Genomic DNA, 15,267 nt, shown 5'->3' on the forward strand with positions numbered 1-15,267 from the left:
ATGTTCCTACGCCTCGCGCTACTTTAACTGGTCACGAGAGTGAAGTTACGTGTATCGTTGTCTCTGCCGAACTCGGATTAGTAGTCAGTGGTTCTAAAGGTAAGTGAGCGAAAAATAAACATCGAGATGTAACGTTAGCCTACGTTATTCCGCGTGATTGACTTAGGCATTTGAAACAAAAATATCAGTGTACAGTATATTATCGAAATTTTAGTGAAATGGACTATAACTATATTTAAAGTACGATTTAAAATGAAACGTTAGTTTTATGCAGGTTACAAAATAGCCTTGATTATTCTATTTGAATTTTCGAAGTATCTTTATGTCTGTAATAAAATGAAATGTAAGATGAAACAGTTTCTGAGTTTTTGATAAGACTTGTGTTTTAGGTGGTCCTGTCCTTGTACACACGACAAGTGGTGATTTACTTCGCTCTTTGGAAGCTCCCGAAACATTCCGTTCGCCGGATTTATGTGCACTTTCACGCGAAGGAGTGATTGTCGTCGTCTATAATCAAAGCAACGTCTGCTGTTTCACTATCAATGGAAAACGTCTCCGACACGAAGCTCATCATCACAATATCCAAGTATAACGAAATTGCCTATTTATTTTAAGTAACAATTTTGCTTTAACTAGCGATTTAAATATTACATTTCTGTATACTTTCTTCATACAAGTAGAATTTACAGACCCGACTACAAAGTTTGTGGCTAATAAAAAAAGAGAATATTTAGTTACCGTTCTCTTACTACTGAACGTGTAACCAGGCCGTCGAAGGGAGGGGGCTAGGGATTTTTCCCCAGCCTCCTCCCTTTCGACGGCCTCTGAGGAAACTTAGTAAAAATAATATTAATTTTATAGAGATAGGAACTACTATAGGTTACTAACAGAAAACAAACTCTTCAGGACTGTTTTTTATGGATAAAGAAACATTTACATATTTTATGTGTTCCAAAAAAAAAAAAAAAAACAAATGTCTAAAGAGACCCGTTCTACCCCAGAGCCTCATATAAGCTCTCGATGGCTCTGCATATTTGATCAACGTTTAGGGCCTATATCGTGTTGTAATTTTTTTTTCTACAGATCCCTTTAGGAGTTGTGCGTCTGTGCAAATCACTGTTGTGACTCTTCGGCAAAAACATGAGTAATCGAAATTTAGAACAATTAAATTTTTCGCGAAGACTGGTATACATTACCACTCTTACCGATGACGACATTGTACACGATTCGTACCGTGATGAATCGCGAATATAAGAATGGCACAAACGGTTCAGAGAGGGAAGATATGTCCACAGTGACAAGAAAGATCATCGAATCTAGCGACAGAGGAGAATGTTAAAAACGCGAGTTGATTGTATGCCAAAATTTGGATGAAGACTTGTGATAAAATTCGAAAGACACGGTTGAGACTGTGACCAGACGAATGTTTTCTGCATCACAGAAAACATTCGTCTGGTCATTCCTCACCGTGTCATTCCTCCTTAGTAATGAGAGAATTCTTAACGGAAAGCAAAATTATAACATTAAAATGCGCGCCTTATTTGCTGGATCTCGTACCACGTAACTGTTTTATTTTGTCTTATTTTTTTCAAAATTAAAATTAAAACACACTTCAAAGGAAAGCGTAGTCGGTATTAAGAAGTATACGAGACAGCAATTAAAGGTAATAACTTCCAAAGCCTTCCGTCATTGTTTTATTTCGTGGAAATCACGAATGGAGCATTGTAAAACCTCGGTCGGAGAGTACTTTGAAAAGGATAGTCAATGAAATTTTTATATCCAAAGTAATAAATGATTATATTTTAGCAACTTGTACATATCTAGCTAAGTGTACATTTCTAAATCGAACTTTGAACTGTTAAAGCTGTAAAAAATAGCTCAACAATTCAAAGCTTGATTTAAAAGTATATAAGATAAAAAAGACTACCTGGAACCTTTCATACAGTTAAATCTCTATTTGTAACAAGTCAGCAGCTCATATTTACGTAAACATTTTCATATTTTTAAAACTCATTTTATTCCAATAAACTTTAAACATTCGCTTTAGAATTAATTAATTATGTGATTTAACTTCTATGCATTTTTCTGATTTTTCTTCTGTCGTATATAATTACTTTATAATTCTGTTAATATTATTTTTGAAATATTTTAATTCGAGTTCTTTATCCAGTAAATTTAAAGTTTAAAATTTGTAAATGAACGACATATTATCGCTTTTAATGTTACTAAAAAGCTGCACATTAAATTTATTAAATGGTGTTTCAGTTAATTATGTACAGTTTTAGCTGCACGGCACTTAGAATTTTGTAACACAAGAATTTTAATATAAAATAGTATGCTAATGACAATTCAAGTATAAATTTTATTAGTTTTAAACACCAAAGTATATTATAATTGAAATAAATTCGTTTCGCATACGAACATTTCTGAATTGATTAAAAGTAGAAATATGTCGTTCGTTTGAAAGAACGTCACAACTCAAAAATTGCCATTTTTTTATTATTATTTTTTCATAAAGCCGTTTAGAGTAGCTGTATTTCAATGGGAAAAAATGTCACAAGTTGTCCTATTTGTCGGCAACCAAGCGAGTTCGATTTGTGACAGTTTTTCCCATAGAAATACAGCTATTTTAGAACTGTTTTATGAAAAAAAAATGGTGAACTTTTTAGATTTGATGCTCTTCTTCCAAACGAATGATGTGCTTTCTTATCAAGTTACTAATTTGGAATAGAAAGCCTTAAAAGCTGTTCTTAAAATAGCAAAAGAAAAACTAATTATTTTAATCATAAAATATTCTAAACGGCTGTAAATTAAATATTTTATATTTTAAATACTCAACTATTATAAAAAAAATTTATCTGATAAAGACTATAATAAATATTTGAAATGAACTTGTTTATAAGTCATTGATATTAAATTTCTTTTGGTTGTAGTGTCTGTCGTTGAGTCGTGATGGAGAATACATGATTACCGGTGGCGATAAAGGAATCGTGGAGGTGTGGAGAACATTTAATCTGGCATTACTGTATGCTTTTCCAGCCTGCGATAGTAGCGTTCGTTCTATCGCTCTCTCTCATGATCAAAAGTATGTATTATTCAAGTTTTAGTCGAGATTACTTAGTTTATAGTTTTACATCTATGTTCCAAAAGTAATTTTTGTAAAAAGTTGTGTCATTTATAACAAATATCACTTGTAAAATTTCTCTAATCGATCATTATAGAATATGTATCAAATTAATATTCTATAACCTGTATAGAACAATGAATATCTGTTGATAGATTTACAGACTCAGAATCCTTTAGGGGATAAATAACTTAGTGTATCTGCTTAAATTCAAGATTTTTTAGCCAAATTCTTTTATTTACAAATTATATCCTTTCTGTATATTATCAATATATATCATTGTTTCTTAACAGGGAGGCCGCGTCCCCCTGTGGGTCCATAAGAAGTTTGCCGGGGGACCGCCAAATTTTGCAAAATTTCCTTCAGAATATAATAAAAAGAAAATTGATGTATAACCGAATATCGTATTGAAAAGTGAAATAAGAAAGGAAGTTTTCGTATTTAGTTTTTTTTTTTTTAATTCTTATTACTTCCTACATATAACTTTGTTAGTACAGAAGAAATAAATGCAAATATGCTAATTACACCGCAGTATTTACTTCTTTTATTCCAAAGTAATTCTAAGAAACTATTAATGCTTGGAATTTTAAAAATAATTAGGAAAAATAGTAAGCTTAGTAGTAGGCTTTGAAAATTTAAATGTTTTTGCAAAAGATATGCAAAATCTTTACGACATTTTTTGGGTGTTTTAGTTTTAGCATCGACTTTGGATCGAATAATAGTGCATTTCTTTCTCATATTGTGTTTAGTTTTAATTATTTATAATTAACCCATAAAAATGAGCAAAAAAACAGAAAGGAACATTAGAAATCACGGACCAGGACCTTCAAAAAGAAAGTATAGTGAAGAAAATACTAGTGAAAGTTCAATGATGATAATTATCGAAAATTATGAAATATTTGGTGGGCCGTGAGTATAAAAAGGTTAAGAACCACTGTTATATATAACTTATATATTATATAATATACAGAAGGTTAAAATTTATAAGCTTTGTTTTCGGATCCGACGGTCCATTCCGAAAATATCGTGATTCAGATTTTCTGAAATTTCCCTATCATTTTGTTTAGAGTCGACAAGAAACTTTTTATATCATTGAGATTTTCTAACAATCCAATTAGGTTCACTGAATTGTTAGCCGTTAGGACTCGTTCAGAAAAAGATGAGTTGTATTGGATTTACCGCTTTGTATATCCGGTTAAATGTGATATAAAAAGAAATTCTGTAATTCATTTTCGTAGTTGGTGTTGGAGAGCGAATACATTTCGCATAGTCCAGACTACACGTGATTTTTCATAAAAATTAAATTTTTTTTGTTGATGACTTATTCCGCGGGTTGTCCGCCATTTATTTAAACTATTTGTTTTCTGAAATTTTATAGTTACTAATAAAAAAATCATTACTGAGACTTCGAATCATTTGGCGAATTTATAATTAATTCATCATAAGTATACTAAATCTTAGAACGCTTAAGATAAATTCGTCTGTGTACAAATCTATAACAATTTGTTGTCACTTTTCTTTTTTATTTTTAAACATATGTTCATTTGTCAGTTGTCCAGATATTAAATTTAAATCGAAAATTGAAGGGTTTCTTTTTGTATATTACTTTGCAGGAGATTAAGTTTCAAATAGAATCATTTTTCCTCTTTTCTTTTTCGAATCTGGTAGTAAAGTGAATCGTATCTTGAGAATTATATTGACACTAGAGATGATGTAATAATAATCTTAGTTAAGAGATAGGATTTTAATTTGTAATTGGTATTTTAAAGTACTTAAGGAATAATGATGTTTGACTTTATTATAATTATTTTATCGATAGGAATAGATAAAATAAATGAATATTTTCAGTATTTTCAACAAATACTAATAGTAATTTAAAGAATTTGTTTAAAAATAAAATGAATACTTTACACGCTTATTAAAAATTAATTAATTATTGTAATTTATTAACTTACTTTTATATTTTGCGGTTGCGATTTAAGCTGTTTGGAAATAGCATAATACAAATTTTGGTTACAAATAAATGTTACAAGCGCAAAAATTAAAATGACGCACTACGTATTCACGTAGCGTGTAATAAAATTGCCTACAGAATTGACTAACTCAAGTAAATCGAAAGACATTTCAATCCAGTTATATTTACAAGTAACCTGCATTTGCTTTTCTTTACCTGTAACTTCAATTATAACTTTATGGGAAAAATTGTTTTCTTAGAGTACATGTAAATTTTAATTACAAATTTCGTTTAATGTTACTTAGCGTTAATCATAATTATTTTCGTTTTAATTTACATGCCAAAAATACACGGAAAAGTTTGTGTTTCTATAAGATAATTGTGTTTCAGTTTGCTCGTGGAATCTCAATCGCATCGTATAAGTTTTTTTTTTAATATTAATATTTAATCATAAAAGTTATTTTAAGCTTTTTTCGCTTAAAACTCAACGAAATTTCCAAATAAAACACTGTATATATGCGTCACTTGATTTACATTCTTGTACAATAGTTCTTAATATCCAGGACGGTGAGAATTTGAAGGAACAAGTTTAATTAACATTTGTAATGAAATAGAATAATAAATTTATTTTCGAATTTAGTAATAAAGGGAATTTTATTTACTTAGAAATGTAACCCAATTAATTTGAATGTAAATGCTAATTGAAATGTATCAAATGAAAGCTTTCTAATCCAAAAGGATTTTATGTAAATGAATAATTAAGAATGAATAGTTTTGTGAGAAACTTCTGACGATTTCAACTTAATTTTATCTTAATATTTATTTTTTAAAAAAAAGGTAAGGTTATTAGCATCTTTTATTGATTTTAGAATACAGGAGATTGCTTTAAAGTCTTGAAATTTAGCATATCGACGTTCTTCAAAGTTAATTAGATTGGACTTATTTTGCAACACAAAATAAACTTAATATTAGTAAAATTCGAAATAGATTCTAAACAGAATCTATTTTCTGTTTCGAGTTAGATTTCGGTTAGACAAAACGAGTGAGTAACGGAGAACGAAGCTAGTGCCTAATTTATTCACGATAAGAAAATCCTTAAGATTAAAATAGTAATATTATGCATATTTATAGCTACAGTTACATATGGATTAAAATTTGCAATAGTTATCATGTTTGTTTATGTTTTAAATATAGTTTATAGTATTGTCATAAATCTGTAACTTATAATGATTGACTTATATTTAAATTCTGTATATTTTGTTTTCGTTTGCAAGAATAGAAAATTGAATTTCAATTATATAATATTCTGAGTCTACCTGCATTAACTTATAGTAAGGGATTATTATTATTTCTTTTTTATAGGCGTCTATAAGATCATTTTCTAAACAAAAAGCAGTTATTATGGCGGTTCTCTTATAGCCTATATTTGTATTTTAATGATAACAATTGAAGTATAAATAGGACATATGTTTTCTGTTTTATTTCATATTTGTGTTTATGTGCAGAATTGTATTTATTATGGATTATAATTGCGAAATAGAAAAACAGATTCAGTTCTTACCACTTAATAATTTATCAGATATGAATTAATGATAAGAGAGTATTGAAGTCCGTCTGTCTTCTAAAAACATTTGAAATGAGAGATGAACACTTAAGCGTTCTTTCCGAATAAAATTTGAATTTTTAATGTTAAATATTTTACATGTACTGTACTCGTACTATTTATTATTATTAGAATAATAAATAATGTATCTCTTACCCGCATATCCTCTCTTACCGATATTAAATATATAATAACTTCAATACTTACCGAAATTATCATTATTTTTTATTTTGGAGAAGCCAAAGTCGAATTAGATTCGTATCTGTGCGATTTGAAATTTCATTTCTTATTCCTTATCGAGATCTGCTGATCTTATTGCGATCGGGTTCGCTCTTACTGGTTAAAATTGAGGCCGGCCCCTCTAGTTAATCCACATTAACCAGAAGCGTAAATTTTGGTTTACTTGTATATTTCAGTAAAGGCCTATTTGGATAGTTTGTTTAAATGCGTAAAATGTTCCGATCCCCAAATAAGTTATTTAGGGCCTATCTATAGATTTAAAGTAAGAATAATTTAAATAATAATACTAATATATGAAATATTTAAATATATTTGTTAGTAGTTTATATAGATTTATTTACAATCGCTTTCCATAAATAAAATATGTTTACAAAGGATGTCGGATAATTATATCAATATAGAAAATATTAGCTTATGCCAAATCTGCCGAGAATTAAAAGTTAAAAATTTAGGATACAATCTGTAAATTATTGTGGCTTTGAAAGAATCTTTCAAAGCCACAATAATTTACAGTTTGCGAAAACAATATAAAACTATTTTCGAAATTCCTGTTATTGATAGACAGAAGCAGTATTATTTCAAATATATTTCTAAATGATATAATTAGTCTTTTTACGTAAGTGACCTAAAGTATGTTAAAATGTTTGAGTTCTTTGCTGCTGTTAAAATATCGTAACGATCGCTATACATAATGTCGAATACATTCACAACGAATTATAAAACAATGTATTTTTATATTAATTAATTTAAAATTAAATACAACGTAGTCGCGTAAGCGCGTTTTTGTACTAAATCATTCTTTGTATTTTTTCTAATTGCAGATTTCTTTTGGCCGGTTTGTCAAATGGATCCGTTACTATATTCTACATCGATTTTAACCGTTGGCATCACGAATTCCAGCAGCGTTATTAAGAAACGACCAAGGCGTGGATCGTGGTGTGGGAATTACGGAAAGTCAGTCGGTGTAAACAAGATGGCGTACAACATTGCTTTCTCTCTTTCTCTCTTCACCCCTTATCAGTAGTGCAAAATATAAAAACCGATAGTCCCCGGCCCGTTCCGACTTTCCCTAAAACTCTGCCAATCATAAGCAGTCCTTTATGCAAAGAGTGTCTCGTGGCCGTCCTGACACTGTCCAGTTGCGGTGTGGATCTGGGATTCCGTACGAGTTGGTCTCGTAGTTATCGCCGTAGCAAGATTTGCCATCCATTCCGTGATGAATCGTTCACCGATGTTTAACCGTTTTTATTATTCCGGAAACAAACTAATGAATGAAATTTAGTGATAAACAATGGGGGGACCGTACTAGGTTTCTTTGTCGAATACCTGCCATTTGCCGACGTGCGATGGGCGTTCCGTTCTCTGTCATTGGTTCGCCTCGTCTCCTTCAGAGATTTGGGCGTCGTAGAAACGATGTAGCGCCTAGAGATTATCACCGTTACAAAATCGGACATAGTTTGTCTAGAAAATTAATTAGCATCCGGCCGAGTCATCTTTAACCATTTCCTTTCGTTCTTTCTTTCATTTTTATATCTAGTCAGGCAGATGTAAAATCGTAATGTATTTAGGAGGAGCCGGATGGAGCTTTCGATCGATAAGGACGCATTCCTGTACTTAGACGATTCAACATTCCACTTAGACGACATTCCCCCCGGTCTTTTTCGTTCGATCGCTCCATCTGTCGGTTAAAAAGCCAACCTCGATGGAATAGAACCGGATTCGAGGTGTAGTTTGACGGCAGAAATAAATTATCTTGTGATAGTACTAAACAGATAAATTTTTATTTCTTTATTTTTTATTTCTTCGGGTGGAATTGGGTTCTATGTCGCAGAGGAAATTAACCAAGAATAAAATTCGTTAAAAGAAATATATGTATATTTTCTCCGTTTTTCACACCAGAGGGCACTGGTTGCAATTGTAGAGGTCCAAGTTTTAGATATTTGTGTATTAAATATCTATAGATATCAACTGTTTTACTCTTATTTTTTTCCATTCACACCGTTTGCCAAAAACACACACTCTATGGATATTACGTGCCATTCTCATGTGGAAAGTGTGCTTTGGCATTCACCAATTATTATTTTTATTTTGTGATCTAACAATCTGAAGTGACAATAAACTATTCATTTGCTTGTAAAGTTTTATTTATTATTTTCATTTCTCAATTAAGTCGCAAAGACGAATTATCGTCTCTCGACTCCCATAAAATCATTGTATTATTGGTGTGGAGCTATTCGGATAATTCGTATTTTCACCAACAAAATTTTAATACAGATCAAAAAATTTATATTTCGTCATTCAATCTTCGACAACATTTTACATTTTTCGAAATTTAACTTGACAAACAAATGAATTCCGATAATTGCTACATTCATCAAATTCAATTATTACCAATCGTCAAATCTTTGGTGCGAAACAGTTTTATAAATGATGATATATAAGATTTCTAATCTTACAAGTATTTATTTAAGCTTTACCAGGGTGGTAGTACTTAGGAGGACTCTATATTGAGGTTTGACTGTATTAAGATGCATGTCTATATCATAGGTACGATATATACGATAGTCTACTGACGAATACTTCGTACAAACTGGTTTTATTTACGTGATATTACAATATTGCAGGGCTGTGGAGTCGCGTAAAAATCTACCGACTCCGACTTTTCCTTACCATCCGACTCCGACTAGGGGCAGACTTGTTATCAAAAGAGACCCGGAAATTCTGATGTCATCACGTGACCTCAATAAAATATTCAATAAATAGAGTTGTAATAAAGATAGAGCGTAGAAACTTTTTATTCCAAAGCTAAAGGACTTCTCTAAGTAATATATAAATATGTATTCGATAATTTTTACTTTTCCGGCTGTTATATATAACAGAGGGAAAGTATAGCGCTCGGTCAAAAAATGACTTCTCCCAAATTTTTACATTTTTGGACTCGGGACACCTTGAAATTTCGAGATATGCAAAAGATTCGAGGTTTTTTCTATATGTGTGGATGTTAGACTGTGTGTGAGGGGCATAATTTTGTTTACCCTGTTTGAAGCCTAATAATTTCTGTGGTCTGAGTGGTCAGAATCGGAGTCATATGGTTTAACACAGGAGTTAGTTATTAAGCGTTAAAGTGGTTGAGCTAAATCATGTCCCCATATACATTATAACATCCTAGGCGAGAACATCTTAATGGGTTTTACTGTACTATTATAAAATGGCAAAAAAAGCTTACTTTGAGGGGTAAAGATGAGTTTTATTTAATTTTTTGAAATTTTGAACGCTAATAACGAGTAAAATATTCATTAAGAGATATGACACATGATCACTTTTAGGTCTTCACCCTGTCGACCTTTAATTAAGAACCAAAATTTAATAATATTAATGCCCCTTTATACGCGAGCTACAGTGCCGCATTTCGTTTCTTAAACTTTACCCGTTCTGAGATATTGTTTAATATCTTAGAACAGAAAATAAAGAAATTAAACAAATTAGACGCCAACACGCGCGCGCGAATTTTTCCCCTTTATTGACTTTTTGAAGGATTCGGGAGGTCTCCAAAGTGTAGATTTGCAAAAAAAAAAAAAAAAAAAACTTGGAGGGTCAAATTTGACACGATTCCAATACTTTTCCGTTTTATATACATAAGTTGGTGGGTAAACAGGAGTCGGCGGATTTTTTGACGACTCCGACTCCACAGCCTTGCAATATTGGGTTATTATAAGTTAATGAATTTTTTAAATGCCTTACTGTAATAGTGTGTGTTACTGTAACGTCTGTGTAATAATGGGCCATAAATAACTAAGCGATAATATTTTAAATTCGTTATTTGGCAGTTTGATATAAAACTATTGCAGATAAATGGATTTTCGAATTATACAGAACGTGCGGTGCATTTATCATTATAGATTATAGATTTAAATGAACCGAGACGCCGAGATTCGTATGGGAGCGAAGTTTGTTTTTGAAGAGTATCATTTCTATGGCCATGAATACGAAAATAATGCCTACTCCTGCTACCCAGACGAAGAACAGGCTTTTCAATTCTTCTTTGTTCAAGAGTCTTATTTGATTGAAAGTTGTCAAGCATATTGTGTAATTGGAGGAAGCGGCTTCTAGCGAGTGTGTGAAGAGGTGAGATTGCGCAATGTCGTTCATTCTAATTAAAATAAACAGTTATTTGTGTACAAATAATGGAACGAGTAATGGAAACGGCTTATATTCCACTTACCTTAGGTTAATAGTTTCTTTAAATGCGTTGGGAGCGTCTTTCCTAAGAACGATCGATCTCATTATCGGAAAGGACGTCGTCTTTCCCAAATAAAGTCTACAGCTTTTCTTACTTTGATATCTTTTGGAAAGAACCATTTTGACGGTCGAAGAGCCGGCAATAATGGCGGATTCTCTTCTTTCCACGTCGTCTAACGAAGATTCTGAGAAAATCTGATTCATCGTCAGAAAGGAATTCTTATCTCTCATCCGTCTTCCTAATAATCTATGCTTCCTATTCCTACTTTCCTTCAATATAACAATAACTTAGACTTTACGAAACGCGTTTAGAATTACTAGACACGGCAACAACTTACTATTAACCATTTTAAAATATTTAGGCCTTTCGGTGCCAAGACTTTCATGTCTGGGTAATTCACCAAATCTTCCAGATTTTCTATATTATTCCTGTCCCCTTTGTCTCGATTGGTGACGTTGATACACTGCATGGCGATGACGGAAGAAGCCACCAACCAAACCAATATCAAAAATCGAGTAGCGGAATACGGTTGCGTGCCTTCGTTAGAGAACTCTACGGGTTCGATAGATAATTATTAATATATTATAACACAAATTCGAGATTTAAGAATTTACCAGAAATGATATTTAATCTTCGTAATGCTCGATTGAGAATGCTTTCGCTTCCTTGTTGAGAGCGGTCGATAAGAATACCCACGATTAAAAGTACCATAAAAGATATCACGAGACCTAGCCACACCTGGAAGATATCTTAGGCGTTATATTTCTTATCATTAACGCGACAATATCAAGTAATTTATCTGATATGGACTTACCTGTGGCTGGAAGATATTCACGTAAGTGGGCAATGCATCCGGAATTCCGGACAAGACGACCAAATTTTCGATGTGATAGGGCAGAATGAAATCTACTATTCGAAAAGCCGATTGTGTGGGTGTCAAAGAGATCAGACCCAATTCTGCTTCCTATTAAAAAAAAAAAAAATTAAATCGTTAATATTACAAAAATCCGATAACCTAAATTTACGAATTATTTTAAAACCGGGCGAAATCTTCAATTTATTACTTATTTAGACTGTAGATTTTTGCATTAATTTATCATAAATGCTTTTATCCAATTTGTGTAGTTTTAAACTGGTGTATTTTGGCATACCATTTACGATCAATTTACAAAATGTCGAAGATAAATATAAAATTTTTTATATAATATATTCTATTGTTTACTTCTTATAAAATGTAAAACTTGAAATTATTGAAAAAACGTTGGACTTCCCAATCGATATTAATCATGGAAACGTATCTACGGTGGTTTCCCTTTTTAAATTTTTTATTGTGCGTGTCATTATTTCTTCGTATAACAAAGATATAAACAAAATGTTTGAAAACAAAGTATCGTCACAGAATACAAATGGCTTACAGAAAACTTTCAATTTTGTGAAAATGGCGCATTATTTTCTAGATTGTTTAAACAATTATGCATTTTTCTTCTGGAAATAAACACAGTTTTAAATGTCATGCAAAAGAAAACTGGAAAGTGAAAAAATTAGGATTAATAATAAAAATGCCGAGGATGGCGACGTAAATAATCGATGCGGTTCTTCCATGTTTTCTGTAAAGACTTGTAAGCATATTTTTCGATGTTCTTAGAGAAGATTCTTCGGATTGTTTAAACAAAAGAATGTCCTTATTTATTTATTTATTTGCTGTAGCTTGGAATTGAATTATATAAATTGAAGTTTTCTTTATTTTTTTTTGTAAGATAAAACGAAGCGAATATATTTCGATATTTTATGATGAAGATGGACAGGCATTTTTCATTCGGCTCTATCTATCTATATTCCCGCTCTACGAATATTATAGAAATTTAAAATTTTAGAATTGCAGAAAATGCAATAACCATTAAAAGTTAGAAAATTTTCTAGTTGTACGATAAACATACGCAAACGAATGAGAGCGTTTAGTTGACATCAAATACTTTGCATATTTTGTACCTTTCTGTGCATGGCGGTAGCTGGTACATCGAGAAAGAAAATCGATCTTCCCGAGCAAACGACTGCGCTTTGTAATCAATGTAGAAGGAGATCGATACCTTACCGGTTAACGTCGGAAAAGGATAAAGATTCCTGGATTTTTTTATCTTAACCATCTCCTGGATTTATCGCTATTCGATTCAGATTAACCAGTGAATAACGCACATTTTAACAAAAATATTTATTTATATTCAAAATTATTAGCTTTATAAGTTAAAACTGTAAACCTTATTCCAAAATCTATTGAAAATTTATTTATAGTTTAAATTAATAAAATAATCCCCGATCACTAAATTTAAGAGACAGTAGAAGTAAATTATAGAAAAGTTTGACAATCTAGAATAGAATTTACTGAATGTTTTAAAAGTTTTTAAAAATGATAATTGAAAAAGTCAATTGGCGATTTGAAAATTTAATTTCTGTTAGGATTAAATTGTCCTATTGGACTGGAAGAATGTGCGATCGATGCTAGTTGACATATCATCAAATTATAACAGTTCTTCAAATTATTTAGACAATTACCATAGAATTTGTTGAAGTATTACAGAAAAAGCTACACTAACAATACTTTAACAAAACTTTGTGTACCAGATTAAACAGCTACTTCCATTCATAAAGATTGATAAAGATATCAAAAAATTAATTCTTCTATTATGTTAAATTTATTGGAAATAACTTGTTTATAAGCTAAATCTGTGTACTGCATACAAGTTGAGTACTCTGTGATTGTAACCAATGAGCGGATTGACACCAAAATTTGTATAGAGTGCGAAATGATTTGTGAATCGAGACAGCGAAAAATAATTTTGCAAAATCTTATTCCTCGTCTTTTGCATAATCTTCATATAAATTTTGGCGTCAATCCGCTTATTAGGTACGGCTACAGAATGGTCTGAATAGTAACTTTAATTATGGCCGCCTTGTATTTGGGTCGAGTCGATTCCGAATATATCTTTCAGATATAAAACAAAATGCATGGACCATGCAACCAAATAGCGTCTTCTGGAAACTGCTTTTTCGCTGGGAGTTTAGTGAAAAATATTTGGATTTCTCTGTTAAATAGCGCACGTTTTGTTAAAATGAAATTGAATCTGTTTTTTTTAAATAAGATGGAGAAAAAGACACCCAAAGATTCGACATCAAGATGCACGTCAAATATTATTTCCTCACTTCCGAAGAGTTTGAAACTTTTCGATCCTTTGTGTTCCATATTCACACGCTATATATCTGAATAAACAGTTAATATATATATTATTATGAATAATAAAATTATGAATTTTGTTAGATTATTGATAATTTTTTTTCAATTTTTCTCGACTTGTGTATAATTTAGTCATAAATAATTCAATTTTTACTGGAAATATCAATAATAACGTAAATAGTTAAAAACTTAACATATCAATATAAATAAATATTATTTTCATTTTTTTACTCCTTCCAACCCGAGGACACTATGGGTGCATATACTTTTCGTTTTGTATAGATCGATCTGTAAAATCGGATCAGTCCTTGTCACGTGATACAGATAGCTTCTGTCATGGCGGAAAGTATACGAGTAGGATCGAAGATGGCGGCAAGTTTAGGAATCATTTTAGAAATATTATCGGAATTAGATTCAGAATCCGAGGAAGAAGAATTAATTTTGGTTAATTATTTAACACAATATAAAAGTAAGAAAAAAAAGAAATCGGTATGCAAAATAACTAACTATGTTTCAGAGGTTGCATTAGAATATAGGCCAAATGTTTTTAAAGAACACTTTCGAGTAAGTCGACTTACTTTCGAAAATTTACTGAAGGATCTTGTTCCCATTTTATTACAATCAAAAGAAATAGTAATAGGAAAAGGAAGAAATGCACTGTCAGCTTAACTTCGACCATGGAAGCCGCCATCTTTAATCTCTTTTATCCGATCCAAACGATCCTACCCTCCGCTAGGATTAGTTTGATCGAGATCCAGTTGATCCTAGATGGCGTTTGTATACGCAAATAGAGATCGATCGGATCACAGTAGTTCGTTTGTATACACGATTTGTACGATCGAAGTGATCTTGGATCAGTTTGATCCCAAAAGTATAT

The 15,267-nt window shown here is 31.3% G+C and overlaps 2 protein-coding genes across 3 annotated transcripts in view; one reads left to right on the forward strand and one right to left on the reverse strand.

Annotated features, from left to right (window-relative positions):
- Positions 1-9,012, forward strand: part of LOC111614894 (neurobeachin-like) — a 278,182-nt gene extending 269,170 nt beyond the window's left edge. For both annotated transcript variants that reach the window (XM_023356276.1, XM_023356268.1), the window contains 4 exons: positions 1-99; positions 390-586; positions 2,934-3,085; positions 7,743-9,012. In XM_023356276.1, the coding sequence (XP_023212044.1) occupies positions 1-99; positions 390-586; positions 2,934-3,085; positions 7,743-7,833 (539 nt within the window). In that variant the 3' untranslated portion in view covers positions 7,834-9,012. The remainder of the gene's footprint in view (positions 100-389; positions 587-2,933; positions 3,086-7,742) is intronic.
- A 1,541-nt stretch (positions 9,013-10,553) lies between these two features.
- Positions 10,554-15,267, reverse strand: part of LOC111614912 — a 23,209-nt gene continuing 18,495 nt past the window's right edge. Inside the window, exons 5-9 of the mRNA XM_023356287.1 lie at positions 11,976-12,125; positions 11,776-11,899; positions 11,499-11,713; positions 11,144-11,430; positions 10,554-11,071 (exon numbers count right to left, since the gene is read on the reverse strand). Of these exons, the coding sequence (XP_023212055.1) occupies positions 10,822-11,071; positions 11,144-11,430; positions 11,499-11,713; positions 11,776-11,899; positions 11,976-12,125 (1,026 nt within the window). The 3' untranslated portion in view covers positions 10,554-10,821. The remainder of the gene's footprint in view (positions 11,072-11,143; positions 11,431-11,498; positions 11,714-11,775; positions 11,900-11,975; positions 12,126-15,267) is intronic.

Source organism: Centruroides sculpturatus, unplaced genomic scaffold (genome assembly GCF_000671375.1).
Source record: "Centruroides sculpturatus isolate CEXI.00-Female unplaced genomic scaffold, Cexi_2.0 scaffold81, whole genome shotgun sequence".
Classification (NCBI taxonomy): Eukaryota; Metazoa; Arthropoda; class Arachnida; order Scorpiones; family Buthidae; genus Centruroides; species Centruroides sculpturatus.